Below are 15,840 nucleotides of genomic sequence, written 5' to 3'. Positions count from 1 at the left end.
CACAAACACAGACCCAGGAACACTCTGTCACCAAGCTCCGCCCCTTCAGAAGTTCAGCAAGCAGACGTTCTTTTAAAAACTGTCAGTTTGGTTGTAAAAAGTTAGTTGAATAAAGGGTTGAGTTTGAATTCGGTGTTGTGGTGTGCTCCTGTATTAAAAATAGGTCGCTAAGCATAAAATGGCCATGGCTGCACTTAAAATATTACATTTTGAATTTGTTTTGAGATTATGGAATACAGCCAAACCTGGTTTCAGTCCGTGCAAAGCAGGTCAACATTAAACCCGGTTATGAAGCAATTAATCGTTGTAGTGGCAGATATCGAGAGTTTTCTCACAGAGGTTGCCCACATAGTCTGGAAGAGCAAGAGTGATCAAATACAGGATCAGCAGTTATTTAGGAAGCTAGGAGATGGACACAAAAACTCTGGGACGAGGTACAACTGGCTAAGAGACATTTTAACCAAGTATTAGTGGGCTTTATTATGTATATTTGAGCCTGTATGGACGGTCCGTTCTCAATGAATGGATGGTGAACATCGGACCCGACTTCTGACCTGTAACCTGCTCACATCTGGCAAACTTCACATGAAGAGGTCTTACAAGCTTTTTCCCTGCTGAGCAGTGCATGGGTCTTAAGTACTCCATCATCTGCTCTCCGTCCTCTGGATCCAGTTTTTTCAGTGCGCAGCCAGGGCTATAAGAAGAAGAAGAAAAAAATGGTGTATAAAATAAACAAAGCGTTTGGTGATAGAGGACCAAGGTTAGAGGTTTTCCATGATATCTCAACAACTTTTATTTCTAAATTCATTTTAGACATTTTTCGATAATTGTGTGCCCTGTTTTCAGAGATAAATAGACAATATTTTGAAGGAGTTTTTGAAATGTTTGTACAAATAAAACAAAAGGTGAAGTAAGAGTAGAAAATTTAAAGTCTCCTGCGTAAAACTATTTAAAACAAGTGCAGAGAGTTTAGGTATGGCTAAGTAAATATTTTCAAAACTAATCTGTATTTAGCTCAGGTTAAAGGAATTCAGTCCAGTCGTTGTCTTTTCAGAGCAGCTAATATCAGCTGGATATCAGTGGCCGTTCAAACCCAAACAACATAAGCTACCGTCTAAACCAGTTCTTAGTGACAGCACCTTGTTAAACATCATTATTCAAATCAGACAGACGATGACGTGGATCGGATCAAATGTTTATGTAGATGATATCTGCGAGGACACGGAGGGTTGTGGCTTTGCTCCGGGGCTGCACACACGCGGCTAAATGTCAGAGTTAATGGATGAGAAACTTTGTTTCCTATCAAAACACAAATCAGACGTGGGGACGTGTTTCCTGCAAAACACCTGACGGACAGGGGGGGACAGGAGGACGCATCCATGGTTGGTCCATCTGCAGATTTCTGAATGCTGCCAGAGATTTAAGCTCAAGTCTTATTGGTCCTTAGAAATCAGGACAAAGTCGTTTGGCTTATTTAGATCAGATTTTATGAAAGATTGAGATGTGCAAAATTTAGTTTACGTCGTCTTTGTGAGAGTATTCCAACTCATTTGTCATGTTACCACGTTTGTATTTGGCTTCTTCTACTCTGAGACCCCCCCAGAGAAAACCCAGTGCAGCCGCTGGTCTTCACCAGTGTCTCCTGTAATGGCAGCACAGAGCTCTTCTGTTCTGCCCTTAGAGGTTTGTTAGAAAAACAAATTAGAGAACAACCAGCATCATAGAGACCAAGGAACCCAGCAGGTCAAGGAGAAACTGGCCAGGGAACAAAAACTAACCTGGTACGTCACCCTGGACTCACACATGGGGCAGCATCCAGCTGCCATGTCAATAGGGGGTGCTCAGCTGCCATGAATAAAGTGTAAACATGATATAGGAAAAACAAAGCTAAAGGAATTGGACCGGACCAACTAGTTTCAGGCGACTGGAAAGATTCAGACGGATTCATGTTGTTAATAGTAGTAGATTATCATTATTAATTTAAAATCATGCTAGAAGATCACACCACTAAGCTCTACTTTGGGTTCATCACATAAGATCCAAATTAAATAGATCTCAGTTTCTGATTGCGACACTATCACAAAGTGTAGAAAGTAGGAGTGTAAACACTTTCTCAAAGGACTGTAAAAGGGGTCCTGGTTTAATTGGCCCTGGATTTTCCTGCAGTGATATCTATTGGATCAGTTATGAGATGGGCCTTCCCCTCCACTGATGCAGGGCGCCTCCAGCTGTCCAGGTTGTGTTTGTCTATGTAAATACTGACCAGAAAGGAACGTATCCATCAGTCGTGCCTGAGTTATCGCTGCAAAAACAAACTGAGAGGAAATAGGATTGACGGGATGATTGTGAGATGCCCATCTAAGATCTGCGTCCACTTTCACGAGTCATTTGGTGATGAGGACTTCCTGAACCAAGGCATGATGTCATCATCATGTCAGAACACCAAACTATCCTCTCAGGTGTGGCCCATTCTCGTTTAGAACCCAAGTTTATTTGTGAGGAAGCCACAGAGGCTTATTTCTGCAGACAACACTGAACTAAAAATAATTCATTTTGCAACATGTTATAGCTCCTGTTTTACAAATTCCATGCTGGTTTTTCCATTTATTTGCTTTTTTGTGTCTTGTAATGGCGCTTATTGTGAAACAGTGTGGTGGGTCGGGTTGCCTTGCAGTGTCGGGGCAGATTTGCTTCATTCTGACTTAATTGAATCGTTGGGATGCCGGGACATGTCGTCCCGGGTGACGACGGGGACGAACCGTCATGAGACAAAAATAGAAATAGAAGGTACCAGCAAAATATAAAAGTCAGAAACATGACAAATAAAATATACTGGTAATCAGTAAAAAAACAAACTCAAATCCTTAAAACCTTGGATTTGTTGGGATTAATTAAACTTTGATTCCTGCTTTTAATCCATTTTAATTAACTGTTTTCAAAGGATTTTTTTACTGCATTTCTTTCTCAGAGAGATCAGAAAGGGAGAAAACACATGTAATTCTTTGAAAAGTGTCTACAGGTGATTATGCTCAAAGTTTAATATAAAACTTACAATTTAAATGTTTAGCTAGCTGCTCATGAAACTCTTCCCCTCTCTTCTTCTTGATATGCAGCATTAAATATTAATATTTTCCTCCCACACCCATGTGATTTATACTGCCTAGGTTACACACAGGTGGACTGTTAGGTTCTGCTGCCCTCTGCTGGGGTTCAGTACGCTGAGGCTGCAGATTAATAAATCATGTTTGGATCAGGCTCACAGGGACAACTCCAGCTTTCTGTTCCCCCCTTTATCTCTGTTTTTACTGAAATTAACATTTCTTTCATCCATGCACTGCTTCCGTTGTTATATAAAAACTGATAATCATGACTAACATAATTACTTTCTTGATATTTTGCCTTTCCATCCAACAACACAGGATATATGGAGGGAGAGGGGGTGCTGAAGGTTGCCTCTTTTCAAGCAACTTCTCAACATCTCTTGGGTCTTTAAACTTGCATAGCAGTGAGCGTGTGGTGATGATCACACATCAACACCTCATTCTGGGAGGGGGCCACAGCTCTCTAGTTCAAACAGCCTCAGCTGAAGAGCTCCTTCTGCGTTCTTTGTCCCGGTCTCATTGGCTCACCAGCGGCCACACCTTGGCCAGAGATATTTGGAACCGTGTGGTAAAAGCCACAAACAGCTGAATATGATGTGACAACAGCAGAATCTGCTGTTTTTCTTGCCTTACAGATACCAGGCATGAATCTTGGTGGAGCAGCTTTCCATCATGGGAATGCGTAGAAAGGTGACTTTCCAACAGTTAGCTCCATTTTAAAACTCTAGCTCCTGAAAAAGTAATTTTGTTCAAAAAGATATATTGTGACTCAATTTCTAAGTTCTTGTTTGAGCAAAATTACCATCAATAAAAATAATCAACGTGTTGAGATTGAAAGTTGCATTTCATTCCTCAGGTGTCCAGTGTCGCTATAGCATCTAAACTTACACTAACTGCAGAGGCGATGTTCAAGTGAACAATCTCTAATTGATCTCACAGCTGACTGACGTCAAAAAAAACAAATTGTTTTGTACAAGTGGATATAAATTCAGGCTTTTTATTAATCAGAGGATTCCAATGAGTTCAATGCAAATATGTTTGACATTTTTCAGATTTTTCTTTGTACGGGACACTTAGAGGAGCAATAAGTCATAGTGAAACTTAGCGTTTGAACGATTGTTTAAATGAAATGTTACTTCCATCCAAGGTGACAAATGGGAAGGATTTAGGTTGATTTTACGGCAGGTTTTTTACTTATCGCCTTTATTCATGTGTTATTTTACTTGACTTTACAATTACGCAGTACGACGGTTTATAAAAATCCAAGTAAAACTACAGTTTGTGATGATGTGACAAAACGTAAAAATGTTTAATATATCTGATGTAAAATGCACAATCTGAAGAATAAAGACATTTTTATGCAGCTTCTGTTTACGGGAATCAAATGTGAATCTTTTAAACGAATCAGTGTGAGGCGGCTGACCGGCTGGCATTGATACTGCAGATGGATTATTTTTTTTATCCTGTGAGGACCTTACATGTGTGTCCTCACATTGTGGCTAAACAAACCCACAGAGAGAGAGAGCAGCTGCAGAGCTACTGACATAAAGAGACACAACAGCTGCACTGGGCTCGATGCTAAAAATAACAGGAACTGGTACAGGACTCACTACCATGAACATATAGTACTACACACAGCTATGACTGATACATTAAGTGGGGGATAAACCCAACAAAACTGGCAAAAACAATGACTGTAACCCATCCCCAGAGTTTAGATGAAACACCAGCTCTCCTGCTGCTCAAATAGAGACAGAAGCGTTTCTACTTTTAGAAAAAGGTTACTCTTAATGGTGAAAACCAGTGTAAAACGTTACACTGAATACATTAGATGTTAGTCTAACCTTCACGGCCCCCTGGAGAAAAAGCTTCAGCTGGTGTCGGTAAAGAACCGAGCGCTAGGAGACGTTACAGAGGAACCGAAGCAGAGGTCAGTACCTGGGATTGAACAGGCTGTCCATGTTGTCCATGTTGACGGTCGGCTGGGTCCACGCAGAGAGCTCCCAGGGTGCTTTCAGCTCCGCTCCTCCGTCCGTCAGCTGTTTGTTTCTATCTGCAGCTGAAGCCAGAGCCCTCTGTGGCTGGAGGTCAAAGGTCACATACCTCCACTTTTAACCGAAGGACAATCAAATGCTTATTATTTAATATCTATTACATGTACAGCGCCTTGCAAAAATCTTTATACCCCCAGACCTGTTCACATTTATTTTTTACATTTCAACAAAAAATAAATGAATTTAATGGGAATTTTAAATAATTTCATATATTTTATTGGTAAAACATGTTGAAACCATCAATCACTTTATTTTCACCCCGCAAGTTTGCATTAATTTGATTCAGTTTACTTAATAACTCCCCACAACCCACCCACCCAAGAAACACTCTAAATGCTGTAACCAAAGTACTTAAAATGGAGATTCAATACTAATAAATACTGAATCATATTTTATTTTCCTATTGATGATTATTTGTTTGTTTGTGTAATGGTTGTGTGTAATTAAAGAGTTTTTGTGAACACAATTGCGCCACCTAGTGGATAAAAACTCAGACTGTTAGACCCAAACCAGCGAAGATAACTCATCATGCTAACTGTTCTCAGCAGGAGAACATTCTGGAAACTTAAAGAAACCAAACAGAAAATGACTCACAGGAGGCTCTAGAGATGAAACCCTCATTTAAAGCAGGCTCTGAGGTTTCGGTAGCTGAAACACAAAAGCCCAAACATCTCGTTCCTGTGAAAGACAAATGAATAGCTGTGAGGTTAAAGAGAAACAATGACAGCAGGTGAAAAGTATGTCTTTAAGAAAGAGGTGTTAAAACCAGCGTAAGAAATGACTCAGGACCTGAAATATGCATCGCTCTGCAGACGACATCTGCAGTCAGGCCAAGGCAAATACGTTACCACTGATATTCTCCACTGATTCTAGAAAAAAAACAGCATGGATTTTTGGGGGCAAGCTGCTGGTTCTTTACTAACAGGTCTGTTAATTGTTGATGGTACATCCTTTGAGCTTATTGAGTATGTTTTTGCCCGACGGATGATGCCTTTAATTTCTCTTGGCAGCTGGATCTGGTCACAACACCTTAGAAAACATATCTATGATCCAGTTATAAATCTCTAAATTGTATTTCCTTTTTATTAAATTGTGCAGTTTTTCAAATTTATTGGGCTGTTTTTTGAGTCCAGTGACCGAGCTGAGTTGCGGTAGCACTACAAACTAAAGGCAACAGATTAATTTGCATATTGACATTCAAGCCAGATATTGAACGATCATGCTAAAACTGGCGACTGACACATATCAGTACCATCAGGGGGGTAATAAATAATAATTTACTGCTGCTAGGCAGCCATATTGGATTTTGAGGTCAGAACTCTGGTTTCCATCTTTTTATATCACTTAGATCTTAAAGATTTTACTGAACAAAGTGAACGAACTACAGCAGGGGTGTCCAATGTGCGGCCTGGGCCATTCATGGTCCTTGAATGAATAATTATCAGGGGAACCTAAAATAACTTTTTTTCACATTTTTAATGTGAAACATTAAAAAGATCCTGTTTTTTTTTTTTACATAAATCAGACTATGTTGCTTGTAGGAGTAAATTATTGTGTGTGTGTGTGTTTATTGCTGAGCAGGTAGAAATTAGAAAATTAAATACATTTTGTGATTTTAATAAAAGTTGAAAGTTGTTTGACCACCGCTTCATTAAAGGAACCCTTGTATGCTTAACTGTTACATAAAATGCGTGTTTTTACTCACCAGTCAGAAGCTGGAATGTGAAATGATGTCATAATTGATCCAGTTACAAAACCAGACGTTCTGTTCTCGGTGAACACAGTGATTTTTTTAGGCTTTTGAGCATTTGAAAAAACAAAATCAATGGAACATCAATGCAATACATTTACAGATAATAATAATATACATGTAAAATAACATGTATGTCAGATTGGAACCCTTTTATGATGACTGACCTCTATAATTTAGAGGAGATTTGTAGTTGCTGAAAATGCTAAACTACAAAGAACAACACAGTGGAGATTTACAAGATGGAAGAAGGAACGCAACTCACAGGAATTAAATGATGGGATAACTGGTGAGCTGTAAGAGTGAAGGGATTAAACAACCAATCAACGACAACAAGAACATGCAATCCATAGAAAATTACTTATATTTGAACTGGAACTGTGTTCAAAAGCAGCCAAAGTTTAAATAATTTTAAAACCGATCATCTGAAATAGAAGATTATCATTCATCATCATTTAAGAATAAAATATGGTTGTTTAAGAAGAAAATGAGACCCCAATGTGAAGAAAAACACACAAAGGTGTAAGAGCCATTCAGATTGTTTATGTTGGTAGACTGAGATTTTCCCAGTTGTGTTTGTTACTAAATTAGTCAGAAAGGTAGATAAACTCACACCCTTTACAGGTAACTGTTTACATTTTATGATTACAATCTTCAAATGAATCACAAAGAGCAAAACGAACAATTATCTTTGACTCATAATGACCAGTCCTTTGATTTTAGCAGCCAGAGAATCGCTGCTAGCTTTAGCATCTACGAACGTCCCTCTGTGTAGCTCCGGAAAATCCCGAGTGAACCCGAGCTCAGGTGAGTCATGCGTAGAGGTGAGTCAGCAGGGCGGAAACCGGGAGCGAGAGAGAGAGAGAGAGAGGGCTGGGGGCGGAAGCAGGCGAACCATATTTGGAGTCTAAACACGAAAAGCGGCCAGGCACGAGGCAGGAGGCGCGGGCAGGGGGCGGGGCTCTTCCTCCAGAACAGCTCGGAGGAAAACGGTGGGAGGAAGGAAAGAGGAGAAAGAGTTGACATTTCCCAGGAGAAGACGGGATATTGTTCCTTCAGAGCGGTGAGCAACTTTCTATCCACCCTTTCACACGAAGATAGTCCAATCTTTTTATAGATTTTACGGGTTTGTGGAGTAAAAACCGACCGAGGAAGTTACCTGTCGTGGTCGACAGGTGTTTTCCTGCATTCTGCTGGATGTCGCAATTTTCAAAATGAAGGACGTGCGTTCAGAACTTGCCCAACAGAACAATTTAAAGTGTGCGAACAAGGCCGAAACTGTCGATTAATCGATCTGTGGACGGGGTTTTAAGGAATGATAAAGTTTTAAAGCTGTTTTAAGTAAACTAGCTGGAAAACAAAAGAGAAATTTGCGCAACTACGTAAACTTCTTGTTGAAATGGGGGTTTCCCCTCGTTATCTAGAACTAGATCTACTCATCAGACAGATAGTAGAGTGAAAACTATTATTTATTATCTACATTTGTAAAAGTGTAATATCTATTTACCTTTACGCTATAGTTTAGAAAAGAAATGTTCAGTAAGTCTGTTGTATGCTGGTTAACGTGTAATGCTCTGTAATCAAAACAAGTTACCTAAAAAAATTAAATGTATAGAACAGTATGTCCTTTCTGATTTATTGAAAGTTGCATTTCTGCTGTTTATTCTACTTTAGTGTTAAAAATATTTTTTATCTGATGTTAAATATGTTGATTTTGTTAAAATGTGATGTTTGACTATTGGATATACTCCATAACTTGAATATCCTGGGTTGTTTCTTTAGGGAAAGTCAGATTTGTGAAGTTTGGGTGACATTTGACCGGCTTTACTCACAGAAGTCTGGTTGTTATTCACTGATAAAGGTGGATATATGAAATCTGCGCTGGAAGTCGTCAGATCTGTAACTCCTCCTGGTCCGACCCGGGTCGGTGAATCAGCTCTAAATTGGGAGAATTGAATTCCCGTGTCTCTCTAACTTGGTTAGGCTTAATTTCTGCTACTCTGTAAACAGGATGTTGCCCAGAACCGCAGAGAGAGGCTGCTTGGTAGAGACATTTCAGGGTTAAATGGATCCAGACGGCAGCTGGAGGTGGAGCAACGCTCCTGGTTAAAGTTTAGAGTTTAAAATAGCAGTTTAAATTACCTAAAAACAGAGCAGTTACGGGGCTGAGCCTGGTGTTGGTGTTGTTTTAACACTTGAGCCACCTCTGTGCTGTGAAGCCTGAAGGTTTTTCTTAATCCTGGCGGATGAGTTTGCGGTTGCGGCTTTAAGCTGCCAGCCATCACATGTAAACATCACACGTAGGCTCCTGTGTGCAGGGAGCGGTCAGCGGGCAGAGGAGACATTTAACAGCAGCTGATGAGCCGACTCTAAGTCTGCAGCAGATGTTCTTCTTCTAAAACAAGCGTCTTGAAGTGCTGCACCTGCTCGGGTGAGTCGGCAAAGCAGAAATTACAGAATCAGAGCTTCAAGGCACTATTTGGAGAGATAAAGTGCCCCTTGTGAAACTAAAGCCCATTGAACTTTCCTAAAAGAAGCTGGACAGTCGGATTTGGTCCAGATTACCCTCTGAGAACCTGCATCAGTAGAGCCGCATCACTAGAAACCACCACCCGGCTTCATGCAAACACACAAGGTGACCCAGAATGCAGTCTGCCGGCTCTAGAAGGGCCCCTCTGATCCTGCTGACTTCCAGTCGGACTGTGTCAGAAATTAACTTCCTGATTCACCGGCCAAGTTGGCTGGTAGACGTAAAAATCAACCAGCCAAGCGTATTTTTTATGTAAGCCTGACTGAGTCCTGCTGAATATCTCCACATAATGCCGCTACATAGTTAGCCTGAGCTAAAGGCTAGCTGCTAGTAAACGTACATGACGTAGTTGCTGTTTGTGTACGTTTGTTGTCATACGAGCTGACAGCAGAGGAACATAAAGAAGCATTCGACCAAACGATGACTGAAAAACGGGATTTATGTGGTACAAACGTTTACTCGCCATGTGGCAGCTAGCCCTCACCGATCTTTACTCGCCAATCAGAAAATTTACTCGCGTTTGGCGTCATCACTGATCACTTTGCTCTGGACGGCACCGCTGAGAGTTGCAGTCTAGGGTGAACTTCTCCTCATCCTGCTTGATGTGACCTTTTAGCGATGAATTGTTCTGGTTTAAATGTAAATGGCAGATTTTTACTTTTGGCGTCCATCACTAAGCTTCTGGCATTATTCTGCCTGGAGACTGGATCGCTCATATTGTCGGAACTAGCGACGCACCAATCTGGTACCCAGACCGGATGCCGGCTCCGATATTGGCTAATTAGGTGGATCGGATATTGGACGAATGACGCCGATCCAGAATTCAGATCCACTCATTTCTTCTTTTTAAATTGATATCATACACAGCAAAACAGCTAAAGCGATCTAGTCGCTTTAGGTCTATGTTTGCATCGCTGGTTGCATCATCACGTAGAGCAGCAAGTGATGAGGAAACACAGAGCAAGAGTAGTATCGGATCGGTATCAGGTATACAATACTATCGGCTCACGTATCGTATCGGTTTGGATCAGAAAAACTGGATCAGTGCATCTCTAGTCAGAACCTCTGCAGCTCATTGTAATCGGTTGGTTTCCTGATGTGGACCTCGGCTTTAAGCTCAGTCCACACATTTCCGGCAGCTTTTAGTTGAGCCCGTCCAGAACCTTTGGCGTTAGCTTGCCTTATATACGCTCCAGAACCATGTTGGATGTGTTTAGGGTGATTTTTCTGCTGTAAAACCAGGTCCAGGTTTTAACAGCCGGTGTCAAACTCCAGGCTTTAGATGTTTCTCTGGCTCAACTCACCTGAATCCTGTTTGAACGCCCCGATGTTGAGTTTAAGGTCACGTTGGAGAATTTAAGGGGTCCATTCACCCGCAGCACCACTGGTGGTGGAACAGCTCCACAGCATGACGGTGCCACCGCCGTGTCTTGTTACCGTGGCCGTACGGCTCAGTCCGTGTCCCGTCTGACCATAAAATGTTTCTGCTGGAGGTCCGTATGGACGGAGCCACCTCGGCGCCTCCTCTAGTGGCGCGTTCTGCATCAATCGGCTCTTTCCACAGGAATTCATTCACACTCCCTGTTTGCAGGAGGAATTTGAATATAACGTCCAATCAAAGCGTTCCTTCTTGACTGTTTTTGTCAGTGAGGGGAAAATATTTGCATTATTTAAATTTACAAATTTCCAGAAATAGAGCCTAGAAAGTAATATCTGTGTCCTGCAGCCATCTCAGCCACTCCATTGAGTTCAACCATAGAAATATATATTTTTTTACAGTTGTTACAGAAACCTTTAGGTTCATGGGCAGATTTATGCTATCACAGCCATTTTTCAGTATTGGAAAATTTTACATGCATTTCATGTTTTATAAATTCTGCTCATTTAGTTTGATTGCGTTTTATTAAAATATACTTATTTTAAATTTTTTCTGTTTTCTTAATCTTTTTCCTGATATTTTTTGTTTATAATGTATTTTTATTCAAAGTTTTTTCTTTTTCACGATGGAAATATGTATATATTTTTTGAGTTATTATATATATATATATATATATATATATATATATATATATATATATATATATATATATATATATATATATATATATATATATATATATATATATATATACTGTAAATAGTATATACTATTTATATACTGTAAATAGTATATATATATATATATACTATTTATATACTGTAAATAGTATATATACTATTTACAGTATATATATATATATATATACTGTAAATAGTATATATACTATTTACAGTATATATATATATATATATACTGTAAATAGTATATATACTATTTACAGTATATATATATATATATATACTGTAAATAGTATATATACTATTTACAGTATATATATATATATAATATTTATATACTGTAAATAGTATATATATATATATACTATTTACAGTATATATAATATATATATATATATATATATATATATATATATTATATATATATATTATATATAGATACTGTACACTATTAAGTATATAAATAGTATATATATATATATAGTATATATATATATATCTATATATAGTATATATATATAATATATACTGTAAATAGTGTAATTGTTGGAATTTATTGTACTATTTTCTATTAATGATTTATTTCTCATTCTATTTTTAACATTCTTGTTATTTCTTGTCTGTTTTAAATGTTTTCTTTTATTCTTGTGGTACCTATAACCTTTATTTCAAAGCGATCAGACAGGATATAGGGTTGAGGATTGGTCCACGGCCGGGCATTGAACCCAGGACCCGCCGCATTGAGGACTGTATCATGGGCCCCTGCCTATTTTTATCATGTTTTTGTCATATTTTTATGCTGGTGACGTAGTGGTTGAAGCGTTTATTGAACTGATTGAAGGTAAATGTCGGGGCTGAAGCTCTCGGTGCGTTCAGCTGGGCCCGGTCTGCGGTGAATCCCAGCTGAGCGCTGACGGTTCCTCGGTAACAGGAAGCTGCAGAGTGTCTGTGTTGTTACTCAGCCGATGCCAAAGGTAAAGAATCTCCTCCTCCTGCTGGATGTCGTCAGGCTGGTTCTTTAGGACGTCTCTGCAGGGAGTGTCTCCCTGAGGTTACCTGCAGTCAAACCCGGGCCGTCTGCTTCCTGCTCGGGTCGTGTTTGCTCTCAGGGTGTGTTCAGAAACGTGGTTGGAAACCTGCAGAAACACGGAGTGTGAGGAGAAGGTCAACGACCTGGCGGAGAGACGAGAGGTTTTCTGCTGCAGATAACAGAAAGGTTTCACTAAACGAATCATCTGATAAGAGGAAGAGGTCAGAGCCTTTCAGGGGAACCGTTGACTTGTTCACAGCTCGTTGCTCGCAGCTGATTGGCTGTGTGAAGCGCCGTCCTCCTGACAGGCGTTACCACAGCGGAGGCTCGTTGTCTCTGCTGCAGACGCATAGATCTGAGCCCAGATAACAGCGTGAGCTCCACCCGGGGTCCCATAGGACCGGACCTGGAGCTCCCCCCCAGGGTTGGACCTTAAAGAGACGGACATGTTGGACCGTCCTGGAACGGGTCAGAAGGGGCTTCAACGCAGGATTCGTTTGCGGTTCTGCTGATTAAGGCGCGACTGTGGATCAGTGGGGAGAAGAGTTGTCTTCTCAAAAGGTTGTGGGTTTGACTCCAACATCCTCCCGTGACTGCTCAATGTGCCCTTGGGCAATGCGCTTAACCCCAGGTTGCCTGATCTGTGTATGAGTGAGTGTGACTGGGTGCATGTGGCTCTGATTGGTCGATATGATGAGGAAAAACTTCAGTCCTTTCACCTTTTAATGCTGCCAGGTTGTTGCTGCTTCCTGGTTCTGTTGCTTTTGATTTTTGATTGGATTGTTCAGGATAAGCGTCACATCATGTGGAAGCAGCTTTGAAATTATCTGTTAAAAGGTCTCAAGTGGAGCATTTTAGCAGCTGGGGGCAGGTTAGAGTTTTAGGATCTGTCCTGTTGTGCTTCCGGTTTTGAAGAAGTGGCTCAGAAGTGGAGCTCGGTGCTGCGTCGTGTTTAGAAACAGAAACAGAACGTCACGGATCGTCTTTCTGAGGAACTTAGAGTGAAAACGTTAAATCGGATTTCTCTGTTTTCCAGGTTCCTGGTTGTGACTCAGCCCGTCAGGTTCTTCTTCATCTGTTACCCGTTGAGCGACGTCGATCCGCTGCCGGCGCCGCCGCACTGACACCGGCTGAACGCTCAGCCGGCTGACTGGGAGCGCTCTGATTGGTCGACGAGGCTCAGTTCCCCCTCGCTCCATGGCAGCCTCAGAACTGATCGAGGAGGGCGAAGTTCGGATCCCGGTGGAGGCCAACGTGACCTCGTCCAACTCCCCGACACAGACCGCCCTCAGAGGGTCGCCAACGGCAACCCCGCCCGCCCGCCCGCCGCGGACGAGCCGGACGGCGCGGACAGGAGCGAGCGCAGCGGGCTGTGCAGCATGCGGCTGCTGGAGTCCCTGAACAGCAAGCTGAAGCGGCGCTGCGACTACGAGAAGATCTGCGCCAAGGAGGAGCTCACCGACAGGCTCCCCAACGAGTGGTGGAAGACGGGCGTGGCCTTCCTCTACGCCTTCTTCAACCTCGTCTTCACCACCGTCGTCATCACCATCGTCCACGAGAGGGTGCCCGACAAGTCGGTGAGCCCGCCGCTGCCCGACAAGTTCTTCGACTACGTGGACCGGGTGCCCTGGGCCTTCACCGTCACCGAGACCAACGGGCTGATCCTGGTGGGATTCTGGTTCGTCCAGTGGCTCTTCCTCAAACACAAGTACGACCCGCTGCCGGCGCCGTCTCTGACCGGACTCTGTCTGTGGGAACAGAAAGGTTCTCACAGGAGCTGCTGAGATTAAAAATGGTTGAATTAATTCATTTTTATTTAAGTAGATGAAAAAACGTCCAGATGACCTGGTCCAAGGCAGCAGCACTCATTATAGGGGATGGGACAGCCAGCCAGAACAAAACAGCCTTTAAAATATATAAATACGAGCAATTAGACCAATAAAAAGGAGTTTTTGTTATTTTAAGGATATAAAATTTAAAGCTTTAATAATGTTAGTTTTAAACACCAGGAGCTGACGGGTGTATTTACGTTGCCGTTGTCTGAAGATGGAGCTGAAGGCTTTCAGAGAAACCAGTTTGTTAATATTAAACTATTATATTAATAATGGATATAGAATTAGCAAATTTATTACAGATTTATACGGGAAAATTAGGTGTATGCATTAATTCAGTTTTACGTTTTTAAACCGGATGGATTTACATGAAAAACCCAGATGAAAAATTTAAATGTGCTAAAGTATTAATCTCATCTTTTGATGAAAAATAGATCAGATTTAACTGTTAAACATCAATAAAAACAATTTAGTTGCAAAGACTGGATGCAACGATGTCATTAATTGCACGTGTTGATGCCCTTGGTGCTAAAACAAAAATAAGCATTAAGAACTTAGTTCTTAGAGTTTAATCCAGTCATATATTTGATTTGGGCATCTGTCTGTCTGAGCTTTAACAAAATTCACGAGGTTTCTGTCTGTATAAAAAGTTTCTACTTTTGAAAGAAACAGGAAACCTTTATTATTTAATTAATAAGTACTTTCTGCAATTCCTCAAATACATTTATTCTGGATAATTTCTTAGTTCAGATCTTGATTCTGCGACAAAATAATATTTTATTCTAACATTTATTTTCTCAGGCTCCATAAATTCCAGTTAAACCTGTAATGTCTGTGTTTTTAAGACATTAATGTCAATTTAATTTATTTTCCAACAAACAGCAGGGACAGAACGACTGAGAAAAAAGAGAAAAAACACACAAAGGGATAAAATAATGTTAATAGTAAAGATATTTAACTCTATTTAGTTTAAAAGTCAAGCGTTAGAGGAGGGTCTTTATCAGTATTGAGATTAGCAGCTTTTGCATGGTTCTGTAGCTTGTTCTGAACCAGAGAAGGTCCGATCGGCTGTCAGAACATCCAGGAGCTGCTACCCGGGTGACGTTGGGTGTTCTTTGACTCGTTCTCCGTCTCTGCAGAGCCATCGTGGGCCGCCGGTGCTTCTTCCTGATCGGGAACCTCTACATGTATCGCTGCATCACCATGTACATCACCACGCTGCCGGTGCCCGGGAAGCACATGGTCTGCGCCCCGAAGGTCGGTCCCAGGAGAGTTATCCTCCTCGGCACGTGTTCCGCAGCCCAATAACTGATCTGTTGTTTCCCCCGCAGCTTTACAACGACTCCACGGGGAAAATATGGAGGATCCTCCGACTGCTTTCTGGAGGAGGTAACGTCTACGCTTACTGCTTCTCGTTCAGTGCCGTTACAGAGTCCTGCTCTCTGATTGGCTGTCAGGGGATCCCTGTAGAGTTTTAACTGTAAA

At 41.2% G+C, this 15,840-nt stretch overlaps 1 protein-coding gene across 1 annotated transcript in view; it reads left to right on the top strand.

The window, feature by feature from the left end:
• The first annotated feature begins 7,833 nt into the window (after positions 1–7,833).
• sgms2b (sphingomyelin synthase 2b) overlaps positions 7,834–15,840 on the top strand; it is a 35,734-nt gene continuing 27,727 nt past the window's right edge. Inside the window, 5 exon segments of the mRNA XM_036132160.1 lie at positions 7,834–7,968; positions 13,560–13,805; positions 13,808–14,231; positions 15,495–15,612; positions 15,687–15,744. Of these exon segments, the coding sequence (XP_035988053.1) occupies positions 13,721–13,805; positions 13,808–14,231; positions 15,495–15,612; positions 15,687–15,744 (685 nt within the window). The 5' untranslated portion in view covers positions 7,834–7,968; positions 13,560–13,720.

The sequence above is a fragment of the Fundulus heteroclitus genome, unplaced genomic scaffold (assembly GCF_011125445.2).
Source record: "Fundulus heteroclitus isolate FHET01 unplaced genomic scaffold, MU-UCD_Fhet_4.1 scaffold_479, whole genome shotgun sequence".
Lineage (NCBI taxonomy): Eukaryota > Metazoa > Chordata > Actinopteri > Cyprinodontiformes > Fundulidae > Fundulus > Fundulus heteroclitus.
Note: the sequence above shows the minus strand (reverse complement) of the source record. Positions and strands in the feature narration are given on the sequence as shown.